This window comes from Magallana gigas, chromosome 3, assembly GCF_963853765.1.
Source record: "Magallana gigas chromosome 3, xbMagGiga1.1, whole genome shotgun sequence".
Taxonomy (NCBI): Eukaryota; Metazoa; Mollusca; class Bivalvia; order Ostreida; family Ostreidae; genus Magallana; species Magallana gigas.
The window spans coordinates 404,977-421,489 of NC_088855.1; the positions used below are offsets into that span (position 1 = coordinate 404,977).

General features: G+C 35.5%; 1 protein-coding gene across 1 annotated transcript; it reads right to left on the minus strand.

The window, feature by feature from the left end:
- Positions 1–2,985: 2,985 nt before the first annotated feature.
- Positions 2,986–13,168, minus strand: LOC105330804 (fibrinogen-like protein 1). The gene is made up of 4 exons (XM_011432718.4): positions 12,352–13,168; positions 12,070–12,166; positions 3,629–3,793; positions 2,986–3,353 (listed from the first exon to the last, which is right to left on the minus strand). The coding sequence occupies exons 1-4, from the start codon at positions 12,970–12,972 to the stop codon at positions 3,103–3,105; spliced, it is 1,134 nt and encodes a 377-aa protein (XP_011431020.4). The 5' UTR covers positions 12,973–13,168; the 3' UTR covers positions 2,986–3,102.
- Between the last annotated feature and the right edge of the window lie 3,345 nt (positions 13,169–16,513).

Genomic DNA, 16,513 nt, shown 5'->3' on the forward strand with positions numbered 1-16,513 from the left:
AAATGATAGAATAGTTTAGGGGCCAGTCCTCTAGATCCTTAATGGGGACAGACATTGGTGTTTTGATTAATGGAATCGATAAGAATCATCAATACAGATATTTTCTCTTCTACAATGCTTAACAAAATATGTCTTCTTCTCTAGATATATTGCGTCAAAGCTTTAGCACTTTGGCCCCTAAAAATCCCTAATTACGTAATAAATGGACGTGGCAATGATTTTTCTTATAGAAATTGTAACGATCAACAACTTTGCTTCTTTAATGCATTACAAAATCGTTATCGTTTTTTCGTTATCTGTTATAGAGTTTACGAGTTTCTTGGCCCCTAATTTAAGGGGCCAGCCCCTTTTTCTTGAGTTCCTACGAAAGGTCTCACGAATAATAACATTTTTTCTTCTTACACCTATCTAAAATTGTTTTTCATTTTTGAGATACAAATGACTGAATATTTTAGGGGCCAGCCCTATAGATCCTTAATGGGGACATACATTGGTGTTTTGATTAGTGGAATTGATTATTATTATTAAGACAGACATTTTCTCTTCTACAATACTTAAGAAAATATGTCTCCTTCTCTAGATATATCGTGAAAATTGTAAGTACTCTGGCCCCTAAAAAACCCTAATTACGTCATAAATGGGCGTGGCAATGATTTTTTCTGATAGATATTGTAACGATCAACAACTTTGCTTCTATAATGCATTACAAAATCTTTATCATTTTAAAGTTATTTCTAATAGAGTTTACGAGTGTATTGGCCCCTAACTTAAGGGGCCAGCCCCTTTTTCTTGATTTCGTTGAAAAGAACTTTTGAGTCTCTACCACTTTTGTTATATATGTCTTAACAAAATACCAACTGATAAAAAGATACAGATCAAAACGTATAAAAATTTTGGATAAAAATTCATACCCAATTTTCGTGCCCAGGCGAGCTCCAAGAAATGGCGCCACTGGCGTAAAACAAAATAATAGTGCACAACTTCAGACTATAGACTACCTATCCTGAAAATTTCATAGTCATATCTCTGATAGTTTCTGAGATCAGCTCTGCACAAAATAGGTCGTAAAAAACTACAAAATGGCCGATAAATCGGTACCGGAAGTGACGACAACAAAAATTTCAAAAACATATAAAATTCAGATCATGACTCATCATCTATGAAAAAATGACCGAAATCGGCTGAATAGTTTTTGAGAAATCGCGTGCACAAAATTTGGAAAAAAAAATAATAATAATAACTAGATACGACCTCGTTACGAGTAACGAGTAGGTCTTCCGTCCGATTTTTTTTTTTTTTAGATAAAATGATACCATGAGATATCGATACAATTTCAAAATTACCCCCCCCCAAAAAAAAAAAAATTTGAAGATAAAGAATAAAAACCCTAATTACGTCAGACATGGGCCTGACGATGACTCTTTCAAACCGATAATGTAGAGATCAACACCTTTGAGTTTTATAATGCATAACAAAATATTTATCGTTTTCAAGTTATTCGTAATAGAAACTACGAGTCTCTTGGTCCCTAATTAAAGGGGCCAGCCCCTTTTTCTTGATTTTATTGGATAGAACTTTTGATTCTCTACTACTTTTGTTCTATATGTCTTGTCAAAATATCAACTGATAAAAAGATACTGATCAAAACATATGGAAATTTTGATTCGAAATCTGTACCCCTTTTTTGTGCCTAAGCGAGCTCCAAGGAATAGCGCCACTGGTGCAAAACAACTAAATAGTGCACAACTTCAAACCATGCTCTACCTATCCTGAAAATTTCAAAGTCATATCTCTTATACTTTCTGAGATCAACTCTGCACAAAATTGGTCGTAAAAAATTACAAAATCGACCGTAAATCCGGACCGGAAGTGACGACGACAAAAAATTCAAAAACATATAAAATTCAGATAATTTCCCATCATCTGTGAAAAAATTGTTCAGATCGGTTGAGTAGTTTTCGAGAAATCGCGTGCACAAAATTTGGAAAAAAAAAAAAAAAAATAAACAGTACGAAAACAATAAGGTCTTCCGTTGGAAACGGAAGACCTTAATAAGAAACAGTACGAAAACTATAAGGTCTTCCGTTGGAAACGGAAGACCTTAATAAGAAATCGTACGAAAACTATAAGGTCTTCCGTTGGAAACGGAAGACCTTAACAGTACGAAAACAATAAGGTCTTCCGTTGGAAACGGAAGACCTTAATTACCAACAGAATCAGTACAAGGTCTTCCGTTGAAAACGGAAGACCTTAATTAGGTAATTTAAATCTAACAAAATATCCAATTTTTCCGGAATTTTTTTTTCTATACATCATGACTGATACTTTATTTATTCCTGAGCATGCGCTCTTGGCCTTTTCATTTCAATCCTCGGCCGAGTGAACACGAAAATTCCCTCCCACCCCTCCCCTAGATATTATGGTTGGTTTGAACATCTATATACCTTGTTTTGTATGTTTTGCATAGCTATTCAGATACTTTTTGCTGCTGTGTATTTTTTTTCAATTCCAGATATCGTCATGGCGTTTAAAAAGTTTGAAAAGAAATCCATGGTTGTGGTGATGAGGACAGATACATTGATGAGAGTGTTCGCGCAATTTTGACATATAACCATTTGCTGAGGGATACTGTTGTCTCCAGGTCCCCCAGCTCTGATATGGTTTGTTGAATGAATAATTTGTGAATGCTATGCTGCCAAAAGCTTACAAGTGGTAAGATCGGCGCATAGAGTATGAACATGCAAGTGGCATGTTAACTGTGAATGTTGATATGAATAAAAAGCCATCATGACAGTTCCGCCATATATGTGTTTGAGTAATTTTTCCACATGTCAGAGGTGATGTTGGATTAAATACAAATTCAATTGAAGATCAATAAATGCACAATATATATATATATATATATATATATATATATATATATATATATATATATATATATATATATATATATATATATATATATATATATATATAATTGTGCAAGAGTGGTTCAATATTTATGTATTTCGAAATAACATAATTTATCTTGCATATGGAGGAATAAAGCCACTATATATATAGTTAATGGCTTTATAAAGATGTGAACGTTAAATCATGATGTCAGGCTCGAGGACGAATCATCAACTGCATCGTTTTTAGAGACATGTACGAGTTTTTCCATTTGGACCACATAATGTAGTAGGTACTACCAGTTTTCTCAGAGTCTGTGTACAGTCCATTAGGGTTGGCGTAGGCACAGTAATCGAACCACCATGCCGATCTCCTTTCGTTGGCACAGTCACAGTCACACTCATCATTATCCTGGTCTCGTGTAGAAAACTTCATGTTAGTGTTGTAATTCAGACCATCCCCTACAATTGCACTGGTCATGATAGCGTTCATCATTTCCATACAACAATTATTGCCTATAGTATAAGCAAATACTTGTACATGTAGCTAAGAGAAATGACACACAATAACTTTTAATTCTTCGCCACTTTGATTGGTTTAAAAAATAATCAAATTATAGAATCAATCAATAACTGATGATTGTCATGTAAAGACTTTCTGATTTTAATATTACTCGGTTTGTCGTTGTGTAAAATGAGTAGAGTTCTGAATGATAGACACGTTGCATAATTGTTACCTGCAGTCCCACTGTATCCATTCACCTGAAGCTGATATTTACTGGCCTCGTCCCCGACAGAAAAATTAGAGTAAACAGCATAGGCCTTCTCTCCATTAAATCTCTCCATGTCAACTCGCAGTTCCTGGGGCTTCAGTGACGTCAACACGTGAAGCATGTCATTTCCTGTAAACAAATAACACATTATCAATTATGTTCCTTTACACCCTCGACTTTTTATCTTTGCATATTTATTTGTTTAAAAAAATAATTTTTGCATATCTTGTTTATTATTGTTAAAAGACGAAATATTTGTCTCATTAAGTTTTCATCTGTACACGTGCAGATCCAAATTTTTCTCCATGTGGAAAGATGTTGTCGATTATGTACCTTGATTGTAAGTAATTCCAAAGATAGCCCTTAACCCACTAACATCCCCAGAGCTTTAATTTTAATTCAGAAATATTTTATTGAGTAATCAAATGGATTGGGTAACAGACAAAGCATATATAAACCCTCTCCAAAATACAAAGTCAAGTAGTGGTGTTATAAAATAATCTATAGAATGTAGACTTACCAGTTTACAGAGTGATATATTATTGATATTTTTTGTATTCAAGACAAGGGATAATTGGATATTAAATAATAATCTTGACTTTTTGTCATATAAATTGTGTTAATTATTTTGTTGTTTTAAACATACATGAACACATTCATACCTACATTTATAAAACCACCTCATTCATTCATACCGTAAGACAAACATAAGTAAGGACTTTTCACGATCCATCCTATTTGAAAGGAAAAGTAATTAAAAAGAGTACTAAAAATAAAGAGACAAAAAACGCTTAAAAGCTATGATATACAATTTTAGTTGTGAGAAAAGTTAGACCTACCATAAAGAATAGAGTAATTAATATATTAAGTTAACTAAGTTATTGTGTTTTTCCGCGAGAAATCAGGTAATTGTCTTTGTTTGCATAAGGATCTAAATTAGGGATGGCAATCGATTGCAGAATTGATAATCGGTTAATCGCAATTCGTTCCGGGCGATTAACCGGTTACTCGTATCAAAATACGCAGATTTTTAACATGCTATTTATATTTCATAACTGTAATGAATAACCATAAAGCACTATAATGATACCTTGTAATATTTTAATCAAAGTATGATAGAGGTTAAAAGTTGTAAAAAAGGATATTAAAAAAAATCTTTAACAACGATCGCGAGCAAAAAGTCATGAAATAGTTTTAATGCCTACATGTTGCAAACTCGAAGTACAATCAGTTCGACTTCTCAAAACAAAGTCTGCTCATGACAAGTTACATACATGTATTAAAATATCCATTTGAAATGATTAACTATTCTGATTGTACAGTGTAGTACAATGTAACATGAATGTGCCCACTTTAGTCAATTGCATTTCCTATGTAAAAAATTGATGTCGTTTGTAAAAGGAAAAAAGTTAAATAAACACATTGATTGTAGTGTTAACAAGGTTAAATTACTAAATATGTATTTGCGCTATAGAATTTGTTTTGAGAGTGTTCGTGTGAGTGTATATTTTTAGCCTAGCGACGACCGACTTCATCTATAAATAACTATGTTAATGATATCGAAAACCTGATCTTTTACCTGTTCCCGCCAAAATACTGCACTATATGGTATATGTTATATACCTGGACACTTTCCACTTCGTTGTCAAAATAGACACATTGAATGCAAAATTAATACTGATGATTATTGTCTGCCTTGGGTGAAGCTGTCCCGGTAAGACATTATATTAATGTTATTGTGAAATTGCTCTATGTATGATAATTATGTATTTAAATATGGAATACGAGAATGAAGTGAACCTTTGATGTCCGAGTTTAATATTCTACAGACACCGGCTACAGCAGGTACAATAATGAGAATTGTAACGGTAAATAACAGTGACATCTAAAAAAAAGCTGAACAGATAAATTAATGGATATGTCACTTTGTGAGTTTGTGCGCAGAGAGAGTGTGTGTGTCGTCTGGATTAGTCGAGAGTGTAGATCGGCGGAGCTGAGCTGCAGTATAGGGTGCATGTAAGTGTGGAACTCATTGTAAACCATTTGTCATTTGTGTTCTCAATAAAGCATGTCGTCCGATCTATTTGTACTTTACTGGCGCTGCGGGCATTCCGAATTTCATCAAAGGGAAAATATTACAGATGTCTGTTGATGATTTTTTTTGGATTCAGTCATGCTACGTATATTTCTTACGTATTCTCTCGGTAATTGATGAAAGAAATGAGAATTATTGGTTCATATTTGAACGAATACTAGTGTTAAAGCGCAATGATTTTCGTAGAAGTGTATGCTGTTTAATGCATTTTCGCAATTTTGAAAACACGCGGTGATGCTAATCACCGAAAACTAAGTGGAGCACTTGGTCACCAAGGTTCAGTAGCTGTTAATAACATAAATGTATTTATTGATATGTGAAATAAGAACATTTGAATTATTGCGAATCATTCAGATTAAAATTCATCGTTTATGCCCCCCCCCCTCTAAAATAATGTCTAAGAACAAAGCTTTCAAGATCAACATTAATACTTGTGATTATGAAGATCTCAGAGTCCTACAAGGTGCTGGTCAGGTTATAGCTGACAGTACATGGGGATTGGGAAAGCAAGGCCCCATTGACATAGAGACATTTGCGGGTATACCTAAACTTACGATCACTTCAGAATTAATTGAATTTATAGATTTTTTTTACCTTCTGTGTGTAAAGATCATAGCTATGACAAGCCCTCATTGTGATGGTATGGAAGGATACTTCATAGAGTTTTAGGATCAAGAAGACCATTGTGAAGAACATATCGAACACAAGATGAATTACTTCACAGAAAAGCCTTTAACTCATCCTCGACATACAGCAACCCCTTTGTCGGTACCTAGGAGAACTCTCTTATCAAGTGTATGTAGTGGTGCATACCATGCATACAATAAGGCAAAAACTCCTATCCAAACCACTCTATACCTAGCAGTATTTAACCATCTGCTAGCCAAGCTACTTACAGATCAGATTAGCAGGGAAATTCTACCTACAACATTGAAGTGCAACGTCCAATTCCAGACCACGTCCGGTTCCAGTCACCTGCAACACAACGACGTACTTTACCTTCGCCTCCGCTGTCGCCAACTTTGCAAGACGCAACATGCAAGCATGCACACCCTCAAGGCCTATGCAGCGAGAATACACGAAGCCTGTTTTCCTTCCCAAAACATTGAGGTATAATGGTTCATCAAACGTGGGATCTTTCTTTATCAAGTTTACCAAGTATGCAGATGCATCTCATTGGACAACGGCAGAAAGTCAAGATCAATTGTGCTGGTGTTTAGAAGGGTAAGTGAGTAACACATATATAATCAGCAGGAATCAGAATACCCGAAACGAGGATCGCCGATATGATGAAGCTGCAAGGCCACATTATTTACTACAGACTACAGTATCTACACCCAAAACCATTAAGCAAGCTAACAAGAGATATAAAAGAAGAACGACAAAGAGAGAAATGCTTACTTCATCAGTAAATGATCAAAAGGCGGCATCCCATGGAAGAAATGAAAGTGTCCCTGACAGTAACAAAACTATGACTATACTTGATCTAGGATCCGCATCCATGTTAAGATTAAGCTTAACTGCGAATTCAAGGAAAACTGTTGCAGTGGTAGACAGCCGCAGAAGCAACTAATATCTCCGACAAAGTTTACCAAACGTTGAAGATCAGACCACACATGAGAAGACACACCTTCATACATGGAGCGGGACGGGACATGGAAATGAAAACTATTGTTGATGCCCTTTTAGATATTAAGATAGGATCTTGTAATAATCCATCAGAGATTTATGTAGCTCCAATTGACAATGAGTTGTTGTTAGGACTTGATTTTTTGCACAGAACGAATGTAGTCATAGAAGGTAGTACCAATCAATTCTCTATTAACTCTGAAGTTCTACAGAGGTCATAGGGAAAAAGTAGGGAATTGCCAACAATTGTCCAAGTAACACTCTCCGGTTAAACGGCGATTCCACCGAATTCAGCCATACATGTCAATGGTAAACTTACTTAACCCATTGAACGAAGCTACATTATTGAGCCTCAGGAAGGTATTCCAGTTATAATGCCACGATTTGTGTATTCTGAACAGACTTCACGTGGTTGGTTAATGCCAAGGAACCTAATTCCCAAAGTATAGGCCAATTTAAGGAATATCTAGAGCACTTGAGTTCCCTATAAGACCAAAGTCAGACAACATTGGAAATGGATCTACTCAAGGAATATCAGGATAATTTTGCTCAAAATGAATTTGATCTGGGCAGTTTTACAGACATAGAACATTCAGTCGATACTGGCTCTGCACCTCCAATTAAACAGAGGATGAGACGCACACACCTAGACGTTGTTCAGAAGGGGAAAAAAAACAAGTGCACACAAGGCTGGAGGCAGGAATCATCGAACCGTCAAACTCAGAATGGGCGTCGCCGTCCATACTTGTTCGGAAATGAGATCGTAAAGTCAAATGGTGTATAGACTATCGGCAACTAAACTCAGTAACAAAGAAGGATCTCTACCCATTACCTCCTATAGAAGATTGCATTGACCACATTGTCCGGAAATGAGTGGTTTTAGAAACCAGATGCCAATTCAGCTTACTATCAGATAAAAGAGTCTGATAAAGGCAAAACAGCTATCATAACGAAGTATGGGTTATTTCAATTTACCCAAATGAGTTTTATCCTTTGCAAGCCCCCAACAACTTATGCTAGAGTCATGAACCTAGCCTTGCATGGACTGACTTGGAGCATTGTGTTAGCCTTTCTTGACGACATCCTTGTAATGGGACATTCAGTGGATGATCATCGGACCAACCTACAAATAGTACTAGTCTTTGATAGATTTCGGCAATGTGGATTAAAGCTGAAAGCAACAAAATGCCTTCTATTCCAGAGAGAAGTGGAATTTCTTGGCCGAAAAGTAAACAAACCGTATTGGCTATAGGAGACGAGTATATTGAAGCTGTAAAGAATTGGAAGACTCCATTAACAACTAAAGAAATCGACACATTTCTTGGTTTTGCAAATTACCAAAGGCTATGCAAAGATGGCGACATCCCTTAACCGGTTCACAGCAAAGAAGCCATGTGTGTGTGGGCAAAAGCAGCAAGACGCTTTTTCCAATTTGAAGGTGGCACTAATTACGACTCCGGTTCTAGCATTGCCAAACTCGAAGGATCTATTCATCCTAGACACGAATGCTTCAGATTTTGCAATAGGTGCAGAACTTTTGCATGTGCAGGAGGGTGAGGAGCGCGTTATTGCTTATGGAAGTTTTAGTCTCACTCCAGAGCAACAGCGTTATTGTTCACAAGAAAAGAGCTGTTTGCAATCGTACGTTTCACCAAGAAATGCAATCATTATCTTCTTGGCAGAGAATTTGTGGTTAGGAGGACCGATCACAGGAGCCTGACCGGGCTTCTCAACTTTAAGAACACACAAGGTCAGTTAGCCAGATGGCTCGAGGTATTAAGTCAATACAATATGACTGTTACGCATCGACCTGGCAAGAAGCATGGGAATGCTGATCCGCTTCCCCGTATCCCTCGCAACAAACCATGCCTAGATATGAACGTGGATATTGATCCTACCTGTATTCATTGCGGCGGTTGTAGGTACAGTGTTAGAGCGCACCGAAATTGGTTCAATTTTACACATGACGTTGGTGCTGTAATACCACTTAATAGAAAAAAGCATAATGCACCTGCCACAGCTGCATAAATATCTCTTTCACAGAAGAAGATGTAGCCATCATCACTGAAACATGTGCAGGACAATACCTACACGTATGCAGTACAACCTGTGATAGCGATTTTACAGAAATTGAATATACAGCTGAAGAATTGAAAGAATTTCAGACAATTAATCCAGACCTTGGATTCATTCTGTCTTACTTGAGGAAAAATGAACTTCCTACAGAAGATGAAAATTTTATTAACAGTAAAGCTGGTAAGAAATATTGTGTAAATAAAGAAATTTGTTTCCTGGATACAGCTGGAAATTTGCGAAATACCCCAAATAATGAAAAACCATCCAGACTAGTACCTAGTAATTGGTTGATAAAGTATCACTCTTACGTCATAAGATTCCAGCAATGGGACACCAAGGAGTTTCCAGAACATATTTACGTGTCAGATAAAAGTTCCACTGGTTAAGTGTGAGCCAAGCAACAAAAAATTGTCAGAACTTGTGATGTATGCAGCAATTTCAAAAAGGCTAATAGGAAAGCTAGATGCTCGATGTCCAAGTATTATTCAGGAGCGCCGATGGGAAGATTGCATGTAGACTTTTTGGGTCCATTATTCGAATCAACAGCTGGAAACACTAATAAACTTGTAATAGTTGATCTATTTACAAAGTTGGTGGAATGTGTGCCCCTTCCAAGTCAAACAGCAGAAGTGACAGCAAGTGAAGCAATGTATATATTTTTTGCACGTTTTAGTTTCCCGTCAACATCTTCACAGACCAAGGCGGACAATTTGAAAGCAAACTTTTCAAATCCATATGTGAAATGCTGCAAATTCACAAACGTCACACAATGTCATACCGACCTTCTGCCAAAGTCAGGTTGAAAGTTTCAACAAAACCATCATGGACGCTGCACGATGTTTCGTTGGTAAATCAATGGACAATTTGGATGAACACTTGCCGCAACTTGCCGGTGCAATCAGATCATATGTCAACAGAAATACAAGTTTTACACCAAATAACCTAATGCTTGGACGTGAAGTTACCCTACCAGCAGATTTAGTATTTCGTCCACCGAATACGGACGAACATAAAAATCTTGATGATTATGTCACTACACTTCAAGGATAAATTCGCTTATCACTAAGGGCTCGAAATGTTTTGAAGACTTACTAAGCCCATGCAGAGAGAGATAACGATGTCAAGCTTTACACTAGATTCTGGATTTGTGAAATGTTTACATGTATTTTGATAGCTATAATGCCAAGGAATGCATAATAAAGATGTTTTATTTTACTTTCAATACATATGTATAATGATGCATAGTAACATATATTTTATGTTTTGTAATTGTAACTGATTGTATGTTTTATGCATGGGTAGCTGTAAAAGAGTTAAATGTATAACTTACAATGGTATGTTTCCATATACCATGCGTAATCTGGTAAGTAATATACTTGCTTAACATGATTGTGGAGCACATGGCTCAGTGGTTATGGGCGTTAGGTCAGTAACCGAAAGGTCTCTGGTTCAAACCCCGCTATATTCACTTGATGTTGTGATTTGCACTTAGACAAGGCACTTTCTCTACATTGTCTCAGTCCACCCAGCTGAAAACGGGTACCGGCCTACGCTGGGGGTTCACCTGCGATGGACTGGTGTGCCATCCAGGGGGAGTCAATGACTCTCATCTGCTTAGCACCACGAAAACCGGAGATAAGCACCGGGCCTATGCGCCTGCATGGCACGGTGAAGGATTTAACTTTTGAACATTACAGATTTTGTAATTTTTGTCATTTCATTTTATATTGCATATATAGTGATTATGGTGTGCGAATGCTTTGTACCTGTAATCACTTCACTAAGTCAGTGCAATCTAGTCAAATATGTTTTGTATGTTCATATCATTACAGGGCCATGCTATAGGTACGGAGTACAGATTACCGGCCGAATCTGAACAACAGTTGAAATCGTCATCCGCAATGAAAAAATGACAATAACAAACTGTCACCCATCTCAAAAATCTATAAAACGAAATACAAATTCAAAGCAGAGCAACACGGACCTCTAAAAAGATAGAGGAATGATCAGGTGCCATGGAGGAGTGAGCATCCTTTGCTGACCGCTCACACCCGCGGTCTGCTCTTTGTCTTAATCGGGGAAAAAACGGAAAAGTCCGTAGACAATTAGGTGATTAATTATGGCCTAACAATTAGTATGAAAAACGTCAGTCAGCATGCGACTCAGTGGAAGATTGTATTTGCTGACAAGGTCGTTGTATCGATCATGGAACTTACGAAAAGATGACTTCAGACAAGACAGTTGATAATCCTGTTTTATAAACTTGTTTGTCAGTACTTTGCCTCGCCTTAGAAACTGCTTATACGAAGAACATACCCTTGTGTATCGAATTAACTGAGAGACAAAATCACCATATGCAAGTGATGAAGGTATATTGTCTAGTGGAACAAACCAAAGCTAGAGTGGACAACAGAAACAAACACGGGGATCGGTAGGGCCAGCTTTCTGTTATATTGTGTGTTTGTACTGTACACATGAGACACTTTTTGTTCTCCTTCGCCATCCCCGTTATCACGAGTCAGATCAACAAAACTTCTATAAGAGAGAGAGAGAGAGAGAGAGAGAGAGAGAGAGAGAGAGAGAGAGAGAGAGAGAGAAAAATCACCTATCCAATGCTCGTGTTCAGCAAATCCAAATCCGTTCTTGTAATCTGCCCAGTTACGGTTAAAGTCCACCGATCCATTCACTCTCCGCTGAATTACCTGTTCCAAATTAAGACAACAGAATGTTTGCACCCATTCTTTGAGAGATTTTCAAATCTGTTTTTGCATAAACAATATCTGCATTTATGGACTGGCTTAATATAAAAATATTTAATTTATCTGTAACCAGAATATATCTTTTTATGAGAGAAAGAGAGAGAGGAAGGGATAAAAACAGAGCTTACCGTCCATCCTCCATTGTCAGTGGTCATATCACAGTACACAGCCTTTGTTTTATTTGAAACCATGATATTATACACACCATCCCTCAATCTGGTGTCTGGATAATTTTCCAAAATGTTAGCACAGTCGGAACCATTTCTCATGTCGTTAAGGACATTCTCTCTTGCCTCCAAATTATTTTTTTTACAATTGTATAACAAAGTATCGACTTTGGTTGCAACAGAAATCATTTTCGGCCTAAAGAGTCGATGTTCAGTGTGAATTGTGGACATTTGATCATTGATTTTCTCAATATTCGTAGACAAATTGGTCACAAGATACTCACTTTTCTGACTTAATAGTCGTTGTTCTTTGTGTATCGTAGTGAAACACTCATTGTTTTTTGTTTCCATTTTGTTGATCTTTACCTCGATGATGTTTGCGACTCTGTCAATTTTTTTCATCACCAGTCTTTCAATATCTTGACTAAATTGCTGAAATTCGGTTCTCATGAAGTATAACGCCAAGTCTGCAGACCTCTGTTGATCTCCCATGTCATCAAACAACACCTGTCCATACATTGATGCAAGCAAGAAAGTCCAGATCAAAATTCTAAATAATCTACTCATCGCAGACTTATCCATCAGATCTGCGTCAATATTTTCAAGTCGCAAAACCCCACACAGTTGTAATATTAATGTTTGAATTTAAATGTTTGATATTTTAAAAGAAGATCCAACAAAGAAAACCCGAGTTATTGAAGCTACTCTCACAAGACAACAGTTAATATCTACAAAGGTTTAATCTGATTCTATATCGTCTTCCGTACTGAAACATATTGTAACTAATTTTGTTACAAAATATATCAAATCTGCAAAACCACTTCATGTATAAGTGACGTTCTAGTATACATCATTAGTAATGCTAAAAGTCAAGTGTCAAAAAAGTACAAGTACTAATGTCAGTCGCAAACAGTCGACCTTAGTTTGCTGTAAGTAATGATAACTTAAAATCAGTCGTTAAGACGTTTTTTTTTAAAATGGACTCAATAAGATTTCACCCAGAGCTGAACATTCGCTATATCCAGATTTTCCTACTAGTGTTTTGCTTTAGAGGTGACAAGTCAGTTTTTATGCATAAATTGATCAACTTTATTCAGCGAATAATAGGATTATAGCAATGCTTCTGAAATAGGGAGTGACTGGCACACAATCATACTGTCCAATTATCAGACGAATATAATTGTATATACTTAATAACACTTACTCACTATAAGACACATGTTATCTTAAACAGGGAAATTAAAAAGGGTGCATCACCAAAAAAAATCGCAAGTGTTAACAAATTTATACGAAGAATTAATAAAATATAGGGACTATTTAAACATAGTCTAAGAATATGCGCAATTACCACAGGAGCACCTTGTTTGCACAATTCGATTAATCCAGGGTTGCATATACTCGACTTGAAAATAAAGAAAAGTTAATAAATCATTTTTTTTCTTATCACGTCTTATTACGTAATCACGTCATAGCCTCATGTTTAGTCTGCAGACGATTAAATCTGATCAAACTATTCAGTGGTAAATTAAAACATTTTTACTTCGCAGGTATGTAAAAGCTGACCAATTGAATACACAACGATGTGTAGAGAGTCACCTGTCTGTACCTCATAAGACATGCCGTCATAATAGTTCTGAAAGTTTTATTCTGAAATGTTTACAAATTCTCAAGAGTCAGGACCATGTGTCATCTGCATGAAAACCAATATTAGCAAATTTAAGAGTCCACTCATATATGAGCACTATCTGCTTAACATTATCTCAACAAACAAGAGGCCAATATGCCTCTACAGTCACCTGAGTACCATAGCCCATACAAAAATTAAAATTATAATATTGTAACATTTTTATAACATCCATCTCCCTGTCTGATATCTTTTGGAAAGGACTCTTAATCCTATAGCCTGGCATAAGACCTTTCGCTCGTAATAGGGTTTATGACCTACTACTGAGATGTTGCACTGGTTCACGCCGATTGGAAGTTTCTTTCAAAAGACTCAATATGCAGAATATAAGTTTTCAAATGATACAAATTATATAATTAAAGATATCAAACTTTCACAAAGTAAAGTTACAACATATATCTACATTGACGATAATAAACTTATAAAACTACGAGGATCACCGTCATGTATAAACTCAAAAGTAGTTTTTAGTGAAACAATTTGTTTGTTACCCGTTGCTAAGTGTGTTGCTAAAGCTGAGGGTAATAGAACGGATTATCAACTGCGTCTAAACCAATCAGATTTTAGTATTTAACATGAAAGTATAATAACATAAATTACAGCCTGTTGATGACAATAAAGGAGTAGTCATTATGCACACAGTTATTTAATTCAATTTAAAAAAGATACAAAAAGTACAAAGAAAATTACAAAAAAGAAAAAAAAAATAAGGAAGAAAACCCTGATAAAAAGAAACAAGCATCCAAAGATGAAAGTGACCAGTGTTTCGTTCACTGATATTATTTATAATATTTCAATATTTCAAAGAAACGAGGAAAACATAATATTTTAATAATTTTTAATAGAATATGTTCTGTATTTTAAATCAAAAAAGTGGTACAGGAAATTACTTTAATACAAATGTCTAAAATATAACACATTCATTTGAAATAAATTCGTTAAATTAAGAATTGATCATTTCAAATATTATTTTCATGACGATCAGATCAACGAAGCACGCTGATACTGTGAAATAAAATTGGAGGTACGTAACTTTACTTTGTAGAGTTAATTTGGTTTTGGTATTTGGATACATTCAACAATTCCTATATTAATTACCAAGCTTGGCACCTAGTTTTAAATTGTTCAAATATTTGAAATTAAATATTTTTACATCAAAAAATATTCTCCGGAAAAGGTTTAAATTTCAACAAACATATGATTCGCTAACATATACAATTACTGAGTATTAAACATACTTAATTCCAAGATGCACTGAAAGAATAAATGTTTTTCTAGTCATGAAATTATATCATACTAATTATTTTATTTTGGGGGTTATTTTGGCACAGAAATAATTTTTATCACTCCTTAAAAAAAAGATGCACGTGTAAGTTGTCTTATCATTAAACATGTAATTCAGCGGAGAGTGAATTGATTGAATTATGTCACACAGAATAATAATGAAACTAGTGAGAACACAGTTTGCTTCTTGAATATATGTAGTTTTGCTCCCCCTGTGTGTATTTTACCCTGGTGCGTGTAAAAACGCGGTCAGTGAAGGAAGATTGGACATTGATGATTAATATCAAGATTTCTAGTAATATGATAGACACCATTTGTATAATTCGCTAATTATACCCCCTCAACCTATCCTCTATCACCCCCCTCCCTCCTATCTTAAAAATATCTTCTCAAGGGAACAAGCTAAACCATGCTTAAGATATTTTTGCTGACAAGTTCGATGCAATCACCACTTCACATTTATTAATGATAACAGCTTCCCTATTCCGTGTCACTGGTGCAGCACGTGTGTAAAGGGAATCAATAGTGGTGATTTTTCTTGTACCTTTTGCCTGATTGGATTGTGTCCGGATATGAGTTTTGTAGTAGTATATATACATAGGTGTTCACAGTGCAAGATTACAATTCAAAATAATAAGTAACATGTACATACAATGTATTTTTTAAATGTAATTGTCAGTTCAGTATGTTAGGGTTTTGGAGATTAGCACTCTACATGAATGTCTCAAAATTAAAATTAGCTTTGATACATGCATGTTCATACACATTATATTCTTTTTAGTGATAGAATAAACTATATGTATACAAAATAAAGATATTGAAAATATACATGTGATCAAATCTAAAGGTTTTATTGTTTTCTTCAAATGAACATCTTTGATTAAAATCTTTAAATTGGTTCGCTGTCATCCCTATCTTTGATTTCAAACACTTTCTTTGGTTTTGACACACATTGCACTAATAATAAGTGTCTTGCAAACGCAATCAAAGCAAAATAACATTTTTGATAACGATTGTGGATGATACAATTCTATTTTTGAATAATGATTTTCGGTGGCCACAGTCTTTGGCGTATTTAATGTTTAATGTAAGTCTGAAATTCCCGTTTTTATTTAGTCTGATAGAGATGTTTGTTATCAATTTGTCTCTGTTACG

Bases quoted from the DNA above. Each gene is read 5' to 3' on its own strand.
- LOC105330804 (XM_011432718.4), bottom strand. From the start codon at position 12,972: ATGGATAAGTCTGCGATGAGTAGATTATTTAGAATTTTGATCTGGACT. The intron at 12,167-12,351 runs GTAAGCTCTGTT...AATTTGGAACAG, and splicing joins CTGACAATGGAGGATGGACG to GTAATTCAGCGGAGAGTGAA. The intron at 3,794-12,069 runs GTGATTTTTCTC...ATTTGTTTACAG, and splicing joins TGAACACGAGCATTGGATAG to GAAATGACATGCTTCACGTG.